At 41.5% G+C, this 17815-nt stretch overlaps 1 protein-coding gene across 25 annotated transcripts in view; it reads left to right on the forward strand.

Annotated features, from left to right (window-relative positions):
* Positions 1-2305, forward strand: part of CD44 (CD44 molecule (IN blood group)) — a 78553-nt gene extending 76248 nt beyond the window's left edge. For all 25 annotated transcript variants that reach the window (XM_039866860.1, XM_039866903.1, XM_039866913.1 and 22 more), the window contains one exon: positions 1376-2305. In XM_039866860.1, coding sequence (XP_039722794.1) covers positions 1376-1580 — 205 coding nt within the window. In that variant the 3' untranslated portion in view covers positions 1581-2305. The remainder of the gene's footprint in view (positions 1-1375) is intronic.
* The last annotated feature ends 15510 nt before the right edge of the window (positions 2306-17815 follow it).

Raw genomic sequence — 17815 nt, forward strand, 5'->3', positions numbered from 1 at the left:
ATGGCCTTGGCAGTCCTAGCGGAAATGGCCCATGATCATGAATAATAGAGACTTTGTCTCTACAACTCCAAATATCCGGCGGCAAAGTGAACAATTCCGACTTCATACTGTTCCCAAATGTCCAGATGGTTGGCAGCATGAATAGAGCTGGGCAGAGTCCAGGCTTTTGGTCCTAAAGGCCTCGATTTGAATATTGACTCTCTGTCTTACTAGAGTCAATACCTAGAGTCAACAGCTGTGTGACCTCAAGCTAGCAATTAAGCCTCCCTGGGCCTCAGTTTCCATTGCCGTACAATGGGAATAACGACTGTTTTGCGGAATTATTGTGAAAATTACTTGAAATTACATGTAAAGTGCAAGGCATTCAGGAAGTGTTCAATAATGCTAGCCCAGTTCCCTTCATCCTCGCCCCACTTGTGAGGCTCTGAAATTTTGCTTCCATCAAGCATGATCTGACTTCTAAATATGTAGCAGTGATCATGTTACAGGAAAGAGGGAGCATTGTGTCAGGTCGCGTGGGGTGAGTGATGACAATGCTACGACCGAGGGACAAGATCAAGATCATGGTCTTCTATGGAAGACCTTCTGCATTTGAATCTTAAGTAATGTTACTGAGAAACCTTAAAGTAACAGTGAACTATTTGCCTTGTGTCATTCAACTTCCTATATCCAGGGTTATATGGAAGTTAACCAATGTTAGAGAAAAATCAATATGGCCTTATACTTCTCAGTGCATGCAGTAATAACCCTGACAAGGTCAACGAAGTGTGATAGGGAAAGGAAGTAATGGGACTTTCTCAAATACACGAATCAGAATGATTTACAATCATCATGTAATGGTTTATCTAACTCTGCAGAAATTACTAAAGCGCATATGAGAGGCAAATATTTCCACTGCATAGTATGGTATAAGGAGAACTTGAGAGTCAGAGACACACTAGGGTTTAAATTCTGAATCTTTTATTACTTGCTGAGTAACCTGGGGCAAGTTACTGAATTTTCTGAGCCCCAAGGTCACTTCATGCATGCTAGGGGATGATAATAGGGGAAGCACTGCCTTCTCTGAGTTGTGACAAACTTGAGTGCTCATCAGAACCCTTTGAGGGCTCTTTAAACCACAGATCCTGGGACCCGCTCCTAGAATTTTTCTGATCCAATACTTCTAGGGTGAGGCCCAGAATTTGCATTTCTAACAAGTTCACAGTTGATGCTTTTGCTGTTGGTTCCAAGACCTCGGCGAAGTGCTGATTAAAAGTCAGTAAGACAAAACACACTAAGACCATTATAAACCATAGGGATAATGATGGTGGCGACAACAATGATGATGATAATTGGGCCATTGCACCCTTTTCTCATGTGATTTTTAAATTATTAGGTGTGGGCAGAAGAAAAAGTTGGTGATCAACAATGGAAATGGAGCTGTGGAGGAGAGGAAGGCAAGTGGACTCAATGGGGAGGCCAGCAAGTCTCAGGAGATGGTGCATTTGGTGAACAAGGAGCCATCAGAGACCCCAGACCAGTTTATGACAGCCGATGAGACGCGGAACCTGCAGAATGTGGACATGAAGATTGGGGTGTAACACCTACACCGTGACCTTGGAAAAAAATGACACGTAACCATTACAGGGAGCTGGGACACTTCACAGATGCAATGTGCTACTGATAATTTCATTGGGGTTCTTTTTTAGCATAAAATTTTCTACTCCTTTTTGTTTTTTTGTGTTTTGTTTCTTAAAGGCAGTCCAGTTTATAAAAACAGCATTGCTTTCTGAAACGAGGGCCCAATTAACAATCGGTAAGAATTTGACTGTTCCAGTTCCCACCTAGAAGCCTCTCACTCCCTGGGGTGTGCTATGGATGACTTCTAACAAAACCCAACAAATCCATCTTCCCAGTTGACTCCCAACCTTCCTTCCACCCCACCTCCCAGGGGACAGCCACATGCTAAGGACATCTCCAAGGCTAAGAGGGATTGGTTCCTGGGAGGAAATTTGGATGGGTTCATTTTGCCCCTCCAGCGGCCCAATCCCTGGGCGTTGCTTTCCAGCGGGTATAGGGGATCGGATGTACTGGTTATACATCCCTTTCCACAGATCCCCTGGAAATTTTTCAGATGCTTCTGGGAAATGCCCAAAGGGTGAAGCTATTTATCTGTAGTAAGCTATTTATCTGTGTTTTTGAATTGTTAAACCCTGGAGGTCCTTTGATCAGTATGATCTTTTTTTGTTTTGTTTTGTTACTTTGTCAGAGGCACAAAGGGGTTTAAGCTGATTCGTAATAAACATCTGTATTTCTTCTACTTTAATCCTTTGTGTTGTGATCCTTCCGTTTCTTAACCAGCAAGGTCTGGCTGGGTTCCAACAGCTCATCAGGAAGATGTGAGAAGGTCCTTCCTGAAAGTCTTCATCTCAGAGCCACTAAGACCCCACTCAAACTTACTCAACCAAATCTCACAGAAGATCAAGGAAGGCAGCACTGGTTTATTTCTGAGGCTCCAAAGGTTTTCTGTTCTGTCCTAGAACCATAATTGTGAGAGGAGGAGCTTCATCTGCTTTATGTTTTAATGGCCACCTGTTCTCTCCCCTGAAAACTGTGAAAAGTCACATTACATTTACCTGATTTACCATTATGGCATCTCATTTCATGGACGCAGACCTCATTAGTGATGCCCATAAACAATATGGAATTGCCTTTTGACCTCTTATAATCAAAAGAGAAGCAATGGAAATGAAAGAGAGCATAGACAGTAGCCAATTGATTGGCACAGATTGGGGAAAACGAGGGAGGGAGCAGTGCAGATCCTGTTTGAGTATTTTTATGGCTGTATTTATTTATACCTTAACAAGTTGTCTGCCCCCGGTGCAGTTGCTACTCAGGGTAAGTTAAGTGCCTGGGGAATCCCTCAAAAGTTCACAGGGCTTTCTCACCATTGGAATCCTATCACCAGATGCCAGGGTTATGGCCAAATAAGAGACCAATGGCTTTATCCCTTGCTTGGCAAGTCTTTTGTGGTCTTTATTTATAAGTTCAGAAGATCAAATTTGTCTTGGAATTTCCAAAGTCTACTACTTATAATAGAAGAGATTAAATCTATAAAGTAAGGGCTCCTATAAAATGGGGTACCCATAAAAAGTCATCTATTGCCTAAATGATATGCTTAACCGGCACTGTTTCTCACACAAAAAGAAGAAGGGAGTGGGGAGGAGGAGAGGAGAGAGGAAGAGGAGGAGGAGAAAAGGAAAAAGCTCCACATAAATCAGGGCTGGGCTTATACAACGAGTTGGTTCTGAAGGAATATTCAAAGGAGAGAAGCCCGCTTTCCACACTCATTCCCAAACTCTGCTCTCCCCCGTCCAACCTCACAGCCCCCTTTCTGCGTCTTTGAAAATCTCCTTTCTCTTCTTCTGTGAACATTATAGGCAACTTTGATGCGTCTGGTTTTCTTTTTATTTTCAAGTTGAAAGAAAAGATAATGGACATCTGACCACTCTCTTTTGACTGCCATTGGTATCTAAGTGCTCCCTGCTTTCCAAGAGCTTCCCTGGCTCTTTAGCTTGAATGGCACAAGCCACCGGGATCAGTTCAGAAGGGCTAGTCCAGTCTCTACCTGTCTCCCAGATTCTCCTTGAGGCCATGGATAGTCGTATGAGTGTCATAGCTAGGGGTGGTTTTCCACCCCTTCTAGACATTCCTAACCAATAAGTTGATATAGGAGATTGCTTTCTATTGCATGTTAAAATTAAATAGACTCTTTCCCTTTATTATTGTTGCAGTCTTTCACTTGGATATATCTCTGTGTTCTCGAGATAAGAATAGGAGAGGTCTAGGGCTTCCATTCCTTAGATGCACTTCTCCTGCAATATTGCCTGAAGTTTATGGGATAGGATATATTCTCTGTCATTTGAAAGAACGACATAATTCCAGAAGCACAACTTGACTACACTCCATTTTCTACCAGTGACTTGCCAGATGACCTGGGCTACGCCATTAAACTGGGCCTTGCTTGTAAAAGTAAGGGGCCAGCATTTCATTATTTTGCAAAGCTTAACAGAGCAAAGCTGAGAGCTTTGCAAAGCTGAGAGCTTAAGATGGAATTTTCCCTACAATCTCAAATCTCTCCTGGCTCTTGAGGGCTTCTTTTAAATGAGCACTGGGTGAAAATAAAATGGAACAAAAGACACCTTCTTATCCATTTATTTTTTGCAGATTCTACCCTGCAAAATAGATTTCTTCAGCAAAACCTCTCAAAAGGTTTTACATCGAGACCATGACATCATGAATCAATTTCATGGCCAACGTTCATTAAATTCTAGTACAGGAGTAAGAGAAAGGAAAACTCTGACTTCTCTAGAAGAGTAAAACGTACTTACGAATAAGAATAACATGGTCCACTCACTTTTATGTCATAAGCATGCCTTTTATAAATCACTTTGAGTTTTCAAAGACTAGTTCATTGTTCATGCACATACAATGACAATTGCTACTTTGATTTTTCACAGCACACCCTTCCTCTGATTTTTGTATATTTATTGATGGACCAGTAATAATGACGAAAGCATGATACGTATACTGCCCAGTTGAAGCACTTATTAGAAAAGTTAAAAAATTATTATTAAAAATTTAAAAGAAATGGACCCAGCAGTCTGATTTAAAGGAGCGGGAATCTGGGAGGGACAGGGCTGTGATTATCTGGCTGTCTGGGTGATGTAGAAGCACAGGGTTAAAGGTTTATGAGGTGGCTGAAGTTTTACGCTCATCTTATTTTTTTCTAAAAGAAAAAACTACCTGAATTCCTATCACGTGCAAGTCTCCTTTTGAAGAAAGTTTAAATTCTCATAGGAGGTGTGTGCTCCACATATTTCAAACTAAATAAGATATCATGAAGTGTTAGCTCTTCAAAAGCCGAGAACTACTCCTGGACTTCCAAGTAAAGAGAGGAGAGTGAACATACATCCGTTCCCTCACACAAGCCTCTAAAAGGACAGTAGAGAGGTATTTCAAACAGACAAAAATCTGGAAAGTAACAGTTCATAGATAACCAACCGAGTAAATTTGGGAAAGTTAAATCCTAACCCAGCAGTGGGGAAAGTTGAGAAGCAAACAGATTTGTGCAGCAGAACTCTTCAAAGGCTCAGGAACTGGGAGCATCAGCTATCTCCAGATATGGTAGAGAAGGCAGTGCAAAATTAAGAAGATGGGTTTAAAACCTATTTGAGACGTAATTTGAACCCAAGATCTCCTTCCCATCTCTAAATGGCTGAGTCACTGTTCTTTCCCAATTCCAGCAAATGACCAGAAGTTTGTTCTCTAAAGAGGGCAAAATAAAGACTCTCTGACTGAAGGGCAACAAGGCACATGCAACGGACATTGAAAATACTGTACTGAAAAGCGAAACCATGCATAAGGAATGTTGAGACTGCCCAGCCTTCTCCCCAGCCTTGGCTTCCAGAACGTTGACAGCCAAGCATGCAAAGTGTCTTCCAGGCAGAAGTTCAGTCTTTCTGGGGAACCTGATAAGCCTGAGAGAAAACCCTAAAAATACTAGCACAATAAGTCCCCAAGGAAATGACCCAGCAAAATAATCTACAGTGAGTATCATATCTCAAGCCTCACCAGGACCACACAAGGCTCTTAGCTTTCTGTGGCTCACTATTACACATGAGAAGAAGAGACAATTCACAGAGAAAAGAACTTTTAATAATAATAATAAAAAAAAGATCATTAATGACCTCAGTAAGGTAAGAAGAGATAATATATCTAGGAAACAAGAATGCAATGCTAAGATAAAAAAGGAACATTCAGAGAACACCTTAGAAAAAGGAGAGCTCTTTAAAATTCAAAGATGAAACTACCTATTTAAAAATAAACTGAATAGAAGGTCTGGAAAATAAAGTTGAAATATTCAGAAAATAGAGTGAATAAAAAGCAACAGAAACAGAGGAGAAAAGATAAGTAGAGAATCATTGTAGAAAAATCTAACATGCAAATAATAGGAGTTGCAGAAAGAGAAAACTAGAGAAAATGAAAAGAAAGAAATTATCTAAGAAATGAATTTTTAAAAATTTCCCAGAATCGAAAAACATGAATATCTACACTAAAAGAAGCAAGTGAGTGCTTAACACAGTGAATGAAAACAGACCCACACTAAAGCACATCATTTAAAAAAAATATAACAATTGAGGCAAAGAGATTATTCTATAAGCTTCTAGATTTAAAAAAAAAAAAAAAGATAATGTAGAAAATCAAGAATCAGAATAGAATCAGACTTCTCAACAGCCACATAGAAGACCCTGAAACAGTGCCTTAGAAATTCTGAGGGAACTGTTTTCAAGCTAGAACCTTAACTTGGCTAAACCACAAATTAAGTGAAAGGGTAAAATGAAGACACTTGAAATATGCATTGACTCCAAACCTATTCATCTATTCTCAGAAGACTCCCAAAGGATGTACTCCATCAAAACAAGGGTGTTACCAAGAAAAGGGAAGGCAGGAGATTCAGAAAGCAAAATAAAGGAGATTGCTAAAATGATGATGAAGAGACATCCCGAGATGACAGCTGTACAGCAAATCTAGGGAACAATTTGTCCAAATGGAGACACTGACTAATAAATGAAACAATAAACGCCTTGGCTTTATCAACCTCTAATTAAAAAGAAAATTACATTTTGGTTATTTCAGTTTGGTTATTTCAGGTGATGCATTTAAAACACACACACACACACACACACATGCACGCATGCACACACTCACACACACTCCAAAATGCATTAGCTTAAAACAACACGCATTTATTATTTCTCATGAATCCAGCCATTGACTGGTACATCTGCTGATCTGGGCAGGGCTCAGTTGAGCATGACTGGACTCAGGCAAGTGGCTGTGGTTAACAGATCAGCTAGAATCTATGATGCCTTCATCTAGGATGGCTGGGATGACTGGAGTCTCTTACTGTGTGTCCCTCACGTGCCTCCAGGTTCTTAGTCCAGGCCTGGCAGGGATCTGAGTAACAGCAGATGCTCACAAGGCTTCTTGAGGCATAGACCTAGAACTGTCACTCTATCGTTACACCTTATACTGTTGGCCAAGAGCAGCCCAGACTTAAAGGACGGGAAATATATCCTACATTTTAATGGGAGACACTGCAAAGTCATACTGCAAAACGTGTGGCTACAAGGAGGCCATGGATCAGAGCATTAGTGCAATCAATTTATAACAGATGTGTTGAAAGATTCTTGTTGAAAGGCACCTCGCATGTTTATGCTTAAGATATATATACACCATTTGCATAGGATATACACATCATTTTGAGAATAGCATTAATTAATTTCATAAATGCCATGTTTATCGGAAAAGGAACAATCAGGACCTCGTGTAAATATATGTTCTGGAAATTACATGGTATAGTAGAAAGAGCCTGAGCGTTGGAATCAGACAAACCTGGATTTTAATACTGATGCTACCACTGAACTGTGCGACCATGCTCACTCATCTTAAATACTAGTTTCCTCATCTGTAGAAGAGGGACAATAAAACCTTCATAGGTTTGCTATCAGCATTAAATGAGGTAATAAGTACACGGCAGTGCCTGGCATATTATCAGGTCCTCAAAAACATTAATTCCTATCTGAATATTAATTTATCTTCCCCGTATACACAGTAGGTACTAACCTTCTCCCTTCACTATCACCTCCAACTTCCTAAACTCTAACCAGCTTTGAAGTGTGTGTTGCTATTCACGTAGGATGCCTGGAATCAGAATATTTCAGTATCCATGCTCCTTGTGAGGGAAGCCCTTTGATAGTAAAAGAAAAGCTTTTTGCTTTCAGAACAAGACTGAAGAGCAGAGAGTCCAGGAAGCAGATTAGCTGGCATCCCTTGATGAAATCTTGGCCATTCAAGCTGTGGTTGTGGATTACCCAAAGCTGGGGCTCCACCATGCTTTGATCATAACCTCAAGGAGGTTGTCCCACTCCACCTCTACCTGGGCTGAGCCATATTCTTCTCAGTGCCCCTTCTTTACCTTGTCCACATGTCATTGAGGCAGGTCTTACTCTGCTATTTCATTAATTTGCCTATGGGCTTGTCTCTTCCAAGAGACAAGTGCGCCTCTTGAGGGCAGGATTTAGTTCTGTATCTCCAATGCACACGAAGGCCAAGATCAATAATAGCCTCAAAAGTTACCGTCTACTGAGTGTGTATGGATGCCTGCATTTACACATCTTGGAGACTTTCCCCCTTGGAGGAAAGAAGAATTTTTATCCCATTTTTAATAGGTGAGGCACCTGCGAAGAAGTTTATCATGGTCCCCAAGTTACATAAGTGCAAAGTGGTGGAACCCAGAGTGGTGCTTCTCTCCAAAGTCTCAGGCTTAATGTGCTTTATTGTCTATTGTCAAAAGTTTATTTAAGCAAATTTGTTAAAGTTAAGAGCTGTCTCCAAATACTACAAAGCAGGTCAACATGACCTTGCTCTCTGCGCCTGGTGAGGCCAAATGAGGCTTCTAGAAACCACAGGAAGGGTTTGGAGATGAGTAAGTGAGGACACACTAACCAGTTAAGCCATATTGGTGACAGAATTAATTTAGGAAACTATAAACAACAACATAGATGCTGTGTTTATTGGAAAGAGAAGGAGCAGGCTATGTGTAAATATAATTTTTGCTATGATGCCCTGAGCAAAGGGTCATGGGAACAGGAAGTCTGGCTAAACCATACTTCTTTTCCAATAACCCGCACCCCAATCTCCAGCCCCATTCCTTGCCTGTTTTGACATCTGACCTTCAACACCAGTAGTTTGCCCGTCAGGGCTCCCCATGACCTGCCTCCTCAATCCTGCCCCCTCAGGCTGCCAGACTGTTTGTTCATCATGTGATGACTACTATTTTCCAGTAGTCTAGTCCAAACCACTTCCTCCTTCCTCCCTCCCTCAAAAGAGAAATAGCAAGAACCTCAGGAAAGACGACTAAAGTTTAGTTAGACAATAGTGGCCTTTAAAATAAGACTCTGAGTTCAAATTCAATCCCTGCCACTTGCTCTGTGTGTGACCTTACAGAAGTTATTGAATAGCTCTGTGCCTCAATTTCCTCATCTATAAAATGGGAATAGTAATTATTATCAGAAAGGGTGCTGGGGGATTAGATAAAATAATGTATGTAAAATGCATGGAATACAGAAGATGCACACAGGTTTCCCTCCCTCCTTCCTGCTGTCTTCAAAGTTTTTCTCGTGTGAATACACAGTAGGGCCGTAGACAGACCATGAACTGTGAGGTAGAGGAGGTCAGGGCTAGTTCAAGAATTTCTGACCTTTTCCAAAGAATTAGCCCCTTCTTAGCTCCTTCCAAGAACTGAGGTCTTAAAAACTCACCCCCAACCCCCACCTCAAGAGTCTCAAACAGTCATCAAAAAAGAAAAGGTTCCCCTCTTTTTTCCAGGGAAAGGTAGAACATGCAAGCTAATCGTTGCCAACATCTTACCACACAAAGGCCCTACCAGAGCCAAGCTTCAGGGTGGCTCCTAGGTGGAGATCTGATGGGAATTCCGGAAGCCTCCTCGCTCTGGAGAGCCTAGGCCCACACCCTCGGAACTCTTTCATGCAAAAGTGGTGAGACAGGTTTTCAGCGCTAAAGGCTTGAAGGGTAATTCAAACTCCAGGCGAGGTTACTGGAGTTCAGGAAGAGCTTTACTTTTTATTTTCTCCTCGTCCTAGGATTCTTTAAATCTCATTAAGAAACAAAGGGGGAGGGTGGGTGGGAAATGTCAGGACAAGCTGTCAAACAGATAAAAATAAAGGAATGCGTACAAGAGCAAGACTCGAACAGCTGTTCTGAAATAAATTCAGTGAGTACTTATTTATTAAGGACCCGCTGCATATAGCAGACAGAGAAATCATATGTATAAAGTCATCCCAAAAGAGTCTCGCTAGGCACCGCCATCGCTCCTCTAATTCTCAGTGAGGTTTGCTGGCTGCACTTCCAAGGCGGGGTTGGCCGCGCTTCTCTTCATTTCCGCCCTCGGAAGCCGCTTTCACTGGACTCTGGGGCATGACACCTTCAGAAGCTCTGGGCTGCCCGGCAGAAATATTAGCGAAACTGGGCTCTGTCTCAGGGCAGCACCGAGCTGGGACCTCTCTCAACAGACCAAGACTCCCTGACGTCCTGTTTTGAACCAATTTCTCCTTCTGCAAAATCTAGAGCTTTGTGTAAAAGCTAGTTGAGAAAAGTCCTATGTGTTCATCTGGCCATCCAAGGGTGAAATCAATGGGAACTTTCTTTCAGAAACTTATTTTCCCTGCTTATTTCAACCATCTTGTTAGCCTTCTCTAGTCTGTTGATGATGCGCCCCCTAGTGGACTCTTCGGAATTCCCCCTGGTCCATGTGGAAATTGAGTCTTGCCACCTGAGTTTAGTTCTTGAAATCTCAAAGTAAAACCAGAAAGGAGAGCGTGAAGGTGAGTACCAAAGGCTTAGTGTGGAGTGCTAGTGGGACTGGGTTGTCTGTATGGTGGGACAGGGTATAACTGATGGTCTAAGTGTCCTTTTTAATCAATATCCTGTTTTGAAAAGGATTCGAAAATCATAAGGAGAAGGAAAAATTTATTAGTTGCCTTTGAATCATAATGTTGAATACTTCCTATGTGCTGGTCACTGCGCTATTTGCTGGGCCACATCCACATCCTTGTCTGAGGGACACAGGTGAGCATAACAGAGAATCTGCCAGGACTGCAGTATGTACAGGAGACATTTTTCTATGATGGCTGACATCGACTGGGTGTTCGCTATCTACCAGACACTGTTGAAAACATGTCATATGTATTAACTCAATTAAGTTATTTAACGTTTTTGGTTAAATAGATCATAGAACCTAGCTTACAGAGTTATCAGAGCTAAACAAATTAATATCTTGAAGGTCTTGGAACAGAGCCTGGCACAGAGCACTACATAAGGGTGTACTAAAATAAGAAAACTGAAATTAGACTCAGAAAAACCATGTGAGATAAAGTACCTTATTACTCTCAATTTACAGATGGGGAAACTAAGGCACAGGGAGTATAGTCAGTGGCAGAGCAGTGTGAACAGCACAGAGCCAGGTCTGCTTCCACAACCCCTACACCACACTGCTTCCACCCAAACATACCAATCCTCTTAACAGGGAAGATTTTCATGGTAGCTCCTAAGGAGGGTTGGCGTCAACATTGACAAGCTATTAAAGGAGTTTTGAAGTCATCCGGGACTCTAAAACAGTTTAGGCCTGTTAGTCAGTTCTAAATGCAGCACACGTTACTTGTCCATTTGGTGTTTGGGGAAAAGTTCAATTCTATATCAAATTTTGGCTCTAAATTTCGATTTAGAATTATAAGTATCCCCTGCTCTTTGGAAGTTCTTATTAAGCCACTTCGCTTTTACGAAAGACCTACCTCGGTATCTGTTTTCATCAACTGAAATTAATCCAAAGAGAATTTTTGCTTTTATGAGAAAAGGTGAAAGTGAAAATGGCCTTTAGCCTTTGTTTTGCAAGGAGCTGTTACAGAGGCAGCTGGACCCCTAGCAGTAAGTGTGGCTGGCCCTGCCAAGCCCCTTGCCTGGGAACCAGACTCAGCATCAAGTCTCAATAGTTTTTAACTGTGTCTGTGACCTTCTGTGCTTTGGCTTGATTTATTTCATGCATCCATTAGCAAGATGTGTCCTAGGGTAATTACTTCTTTGCTTGAATACATTTCAGCTTACAAAAGGTTTCAGAGAAATACTCTTCTTTTGGAAAACTAGGAATCCTGTATTATTTTGGCAAAGTAGATTTACTAAAAGAATCTAGGGCTACTCAAAGACAAGATTGGTTCATTTGCTGTCTTTTATTCTTCTTTTAAAAAGAATTTAACATTAAAATACAAATGTAATGGTCTACTTCATTTCTATAAAAGGTAAATAGATGGCCAAACATCTGTTTTATGGGAAATTTTTATTCCCAGAAGTTTTATGCTGGAAATGTTTCCTGTTCTAAAAAGTATCCTCTAAGTTTATTAACACGTTACACAAATGAGTTAAATTTCAAATAATATCAGTGTGACTGATATTAGATGAACCGAGAATTCCTTCTGCCTCTACAGTTTAGGGAAACATGACTTGGATAAGATATTCTTTACTGTCTAATGAGAGTAAGGTGTGTGATGAATTATCTCAGGGGCAAGATGGGTGTGAATGCTCTTTTAGCATATTGAGTCCATGGTATTAATTCTGTAAGGAGGAATGTCAGAATGAATGGAAGAAAATAGTATTTGTTATTTAGGTCTGGACAGGGGGTTTCTGGAGGTGATGAGATGTATTTGATTTTTGATAATCCAGGGGAAACCCAGCCCTCACCCAGAATGATAATATCTCCCCAAGTTTTTCCTCTCGCACCTCAAGTTCCCAGAGACAAGGTCTCATTCCTGGGAATCCAGAGGACACAAGACAAAGCCACCATTCTCTGTGGAGTAATTATAACTTGAAGGAGAAAAGCAATCGACATCAGGCACGGAAGGCTACAAATGCTGAGGGAAGCAGAAAGAGCTGAAATAGGCAGAGATTTGATTATTTCTATGGGAGAGGTTTATAGATATTAAGAGGAAAAAAAAGTGTTGTGGGGACACCAGAGGTAGAGGGGTCAATGGAGGAGAGATGAGGAGTGGGAATTAAAGGAGATGAAGAGCAAATCTTGCAAGATACATCTCACGCCTTGCCCACTCCAGGACAGGAAACATCTCACACACACACACACACACACACACACACACACACACACACACACACACACACCAGCTTATATGGTTTGGGTATAAGTAAGTTAAATCAGGTTCCCTATGTCTGATCTCCCTCTCCACACTACTTTCTGAATATTGTGTAAAGCTTTCAAATAATCGGTAGCTGGACATATAACTTACACAATAAGTTTCATGTTCCCTGCAGTGTCTTCTGCACCTGGAAGAATGCCTGGAACATAATAGGTGCTCGATCACATACACCGAATATACACACAGCTGAATCATGGCAAGAAACACATCTTACATGACAGAAAAAGAGGAACCAAATTCACTGATTGCATTCTGGAGGTTTTTCCAGTGTATTCGAATGTGGATTTCATGTCTGGTTACTTCCAATCCACGTCATAACCTAAAAAGAAGCTGGAAATATATTCCCCAGGCCAGCTGCTAAACAGAATCCTACCAAGATTTCAAAGTGGACCTAGCCAGCTAATGGAACAATGGTGTATAGAAGAGTTTCTTATACAGTGGTGTGTATAAGCAAGGCCTATATGGGAGGCAGCTAAATATGGGCCTGTGTTGCCATTGGAAAATGGTGCGACATGCACTGAGAATGAATATTCCATCTTAGACTTTCCGTTAAAGTCAATAGTTCGAATATTTATGTATTTTCCTTCCTAAGACGTACTCAAATGATAGTAAATACATTGAAAGAGTTTAGACCCACAAATACAAAATAAATGGAAAATGGCACTTTAGTAGCAAAAGAGACTCTGACAGATTTTGAGAGACAGAAAGTATAAGGTAGAGGGGTTCCTGTTTTAGCTGGTGTAGGAAGATATAACCCAAAGTGTGTGCAGAGCGAGTATCTCTGAGAAGAGGTCCAGCAGAACCCTGGGGTTGCCTCTGTCAGAGGCACCAACCGGACAGAGAGTGGCAGGGAGGAACACAAAAAGCACGACTTAAGCTCGAGCTGGACAAGCTTGGCCAAAAAGACACTGCTGCCCAGGACTCTGAATCTTGAGCAGAGGATGCACAGATAAGGGAGAAGGGAAAAGAGACTTACAGCTGTAAGAACATGGTAACTGTATCCACTGGCAGAGCTGATGTATGGAAGCTGTGATGGCAACATCCTTGCAAAATTAATCAGCCTCCCAGCCTCCAGATATCCAAGAGAAAAATAAAGGAGAGGATCCTTTCCTCCCTGGTTATTACTTACTGAACAGACACTGAGCCTGAGGATATCTTACTTATCATATTTGGGCCTTAGTTTCTTCATCTGTGAAATGGGGTTAATAAAAGTACCTATGCCACAGAGTTGTGAGGTTATGAATAAAGATATACAGAGATCAGGGGTGGCACCTAATAAATGCTCATTAAATGTCGAACGATAGCACTCTCTGTGTGCCCTGCTGGGCAGCACAAGCATTTCCCTATAGCGAGAATCTAGCTGGAGAAAGAGAAAAGTCCATCCTCCTAACTTCACCTCTTCAGAGACTAGCTAGAGACTCATTCCGTGAGAGTAGAAATAAAGGTGTAACATTAGTTTTCAGTTACTTTTTTTAATTAACCAAAATTTAACTCATCGTTTTAGCTCTCAATGACACAACTGTTGTAAAAGAATCTCACTTCTAATTTGAAATTGGTGCAGAAACTCTCTAGTCTCAATCTTAGAAAAACAACTCTAACATTCTATGAAGCATCACTGCTTTTATCTCTGCTGCCTTTTCCTCCACCCTGCCTTTGGAAGTCTTTGGTGATTGAGTTCCCCTTCCTTTAGGACAGTTAAACACGTATCATTTTCAGGGGCATCATCAGGACAGTTGCTGGCTTATAAGAAGTGTTTAATTTTGTTTCCAAATGAGGCTACAATAGAGAGGAAACATGAAAGTTAAAACTCCAGAGCAAGAGATAAATATGCCTAATATATCAGGAGGCAATTACAAGACAAACACGAATCACCCCTTCTTCCCTCTTTCTTTGCAGTCATTGTTAATCAATTGTGATTCTTTCCTAGTGAGCCCCAATAGAGTCTGCCTCACTCTCAGTTGATCAAAGTTGATATTCAAGATGGCACTCATGGGCCTGTTGACTTAACAATTGCTTTAGGAAAAAGAATAATCTGCTGCAACTAGCTGGGCCCACTATTACAAGTGCACTTTGGGGCTCCAGGTAGCCTTCAAGATCTGTTCTTTACCAAACACGGGTTTCATAACTCGATGGAGGCTGTTAAGTGATATAGGACCTTATGGGATGACAAGCATGACCAATCCTCTTTGAATGCCATAAAGTCTCATACATATTTGGGATTCAAGATTAGACATCAACAAGTATTGCACTGAGCATAGAGGTTCAGACACCACAGCAAAATTGATGACATGGCGATATATTCTGCTGGATTGTTTGGGAAAACAGAGCCAGTATACAGTGGCATTGAAACTAGAAAGACCTCTAGGCAGACCAGCTTCTTAGGTGTGTATTTTTCTGAATCTCAGTTTCATTATCTGTAAAATATGGAGGATGATAACAGCTATTTGAGAACAGGTGTGAGAGCTAAACCACCTAACACACACAAGAGCCTGATACACAGTAGACGTGTGTGGAATGAAAGCTTTAGTCGATGCTGTTGGTACTCTGCCCAGATCCCCTTCTCAGATTGGTGCACCCATCCCCTAACTTACACATTGACAACTAACAACCCACAGCTTCCTCTCTTCTCTAGAGAATGGCTCTCTGTAGATGGGACCGGCCTTACTCTGAGAGTTCTATCTCCCTCCCATAAGTAGCCCACATCTAATGATTAACTGGTATAGGTGCTCAAAAGCAAGTCTCCTTTCCTCAAGTGGGGAAAACTCAAAGTTAGACTTTGCCTGAGACTATCTTCTGGTTCAGCTTCTTCCCTTCCCTATCCTGCTTCCCTCATGTCCTTATAGGGTTTCCTGATAAGTACTCTCTCAAAAAGAAAAAAATCATGTGAATTTGAATCTTGCCTCAGGTTCTGCTCCTAGGGATCCCACTGAAGACAATAGCTATTATTAATCATAAAGAGCAGGCTCCCAAGATTGTAGTCATGCTGCGAAGCTGCTGAAAACTGTAGAGGGGCACTTTGAGATGATTCTAGCACAGCGATAGATGAGCTCTCCCCTCAAAAAACTCCCCAAATTTTCTTCCAAGTTCTGTTCTTGAAACTGTTGAAGGAGAAAACGAATGTCATTTGTGAAAGAAGACAGGGCAAAGGAGAAAGGGAGGATGGGAAAGGAAGCTGCTGGACATAGACCCAACCAAGGGAGACCCGAAGCATCCTGCTAGGTCGGACACGTTCCATGGAAACAGCCTTTCTCATGACATTTGTCTCTTCTAGCACATGCAGTGCTGTGAGCTGGAGACTCCCCAAGGGACTTCTCCAGTAAAGAAAAGAATTGCTTCATTTCTGGATGTCCTGCTTCTTACTGGAAGAGCCAGCTCAGGCTCCCATCCCAGTGAGAGGCCACTTTGGCCAGGATGAGATTCACTTTCTTTCCCTGAAGAAATCTGATGTCTTCTCTTGATGCCAAGAATCAGAGCCTTGGCAAGTAACTGAAAGTATAGAGGGGCATTTGGAACTAAGATAGTACAGACTCATGATGTCCAGGAAACTTCTTTAGGAGAAAAGGCAGAATTATCCTAGGCTGGATCAGGAAAGATCATAATCTACCAAAAAAAGCCCGGATTTTTGGGAGACCAGCTGAGCTCTGGGTTACATGCTGGTGTTCATATGATACGCTAGAAAATAGGCCAAAGTGAGAAAGAAGAAGCATGGCTTCTTCCAACGTGGTCACTAAGAAATTGTGATTGATAATGCTAAGGATGATAATACTGATGATGATGATGATGATGATGACGATGATAATGAAGATAATAGCTATTATCTATTGAACCCTTACTATGTGCCAAGTACGGTACTAACTACTTTATGGATGTTCTCTCATCAAATCCCCTATTTTAATCATGATCAGCTCCCTTCCACAGATGAGCAAACTGAGGCTAAATATACAACCCAATGGCTCATAGCTAGGAAAGAGACAGAACCAGGATTTAACCTTGGTTTGCCACTGCGTTACCTCTAATTCATTTTTACCAGGATATCAATTTCCTCATCTGCAAAAAGGCATGGCTAAACTTCAAACATTCACCCTATGAGGTCTTTTCTGGACTCACATCTGAAATGATCTCTGTCCTCGTCACCAATACGAGAGGAAAGTTTGGGTCCAGGCGGGTAAGCAACTGAGAGGGAGACAGCGTTCCAGCTGAACTTTTCACTCAGATGAAGGCAATTTGGAAATTCCATGGCCCCTCCCTCCATGAGTGGCATGTTATCCAGGCTTGGAAAACATCTGAGAAGTGATGGAAACCGTTGGGGAATTCTGGGAAAGCCAGGTCATGCAACAAAAGGATTGTACCACCGATGACAGCAGTCCTGTATTTGCCTTTTTCCCGTTAACTGGAGGACACTAGTTTTTTCCAGGCAATATTTGGTAGGCTAAAATCATGGACAAAAATAGATCTTAAGGTTTTGTGTATTCATTCTAACCCAGCAAACAGAAACGGGGGAACACAATAGTGTTTTATTTGTCCTCTTTGTGGAATTCGTAAGAGTTTAAAGTGGTTGCTTTTAAATGTTCGAGAGTAAGAACAGTATTTACATTAGACAGCTTTATTCTCTTTATATCCTTCTTGGACAAGCATTGTGGACCCTGCCAACTCTCTTGAATTTCAGTCTGACTCTGTGGCTCAGTTTTTCTTGAAAAGACATGGGAATTGAATATGGCCTCTCACTGCCTCAGTGGGAGGGCAAATTAACTTTAAAAAACTGCCAGAAAGAAAAGTATTCAGCTAAAAGCATTTGCATTTTTGTCATGGACTGCACAGTCTTCTATTCTTGCATGGCTCACGTCAAACGTGTGGGCATCTCCGCCCATGCCTTCCTGTCTGCTCTGAGAAGTGACAAGAGGGAAGAGCACCTTGTGAAAGCTTCCATGGAGGCGCCTGAAGCTTTTGTCACCTGTGGTTCTTTGAAATATAGAATCCTGACTTCCTGTTGA

This window comes from Pteropus medius, unplaced genomic scaffold (assembly GCF_902729225.1).
Source record: "Pteropus medius unplaced genomic scaffold, Ma_sr-lr_union100, whole genome shotgun sequence".
In the NCBI taxonomy this organism is placed as follows: domain Eukaryota; kingdom Metazoa; phylum Chordata; class Mammalia; order Chiroptera; family Pteropodidae; genus Pteropus; species Pteropus medius.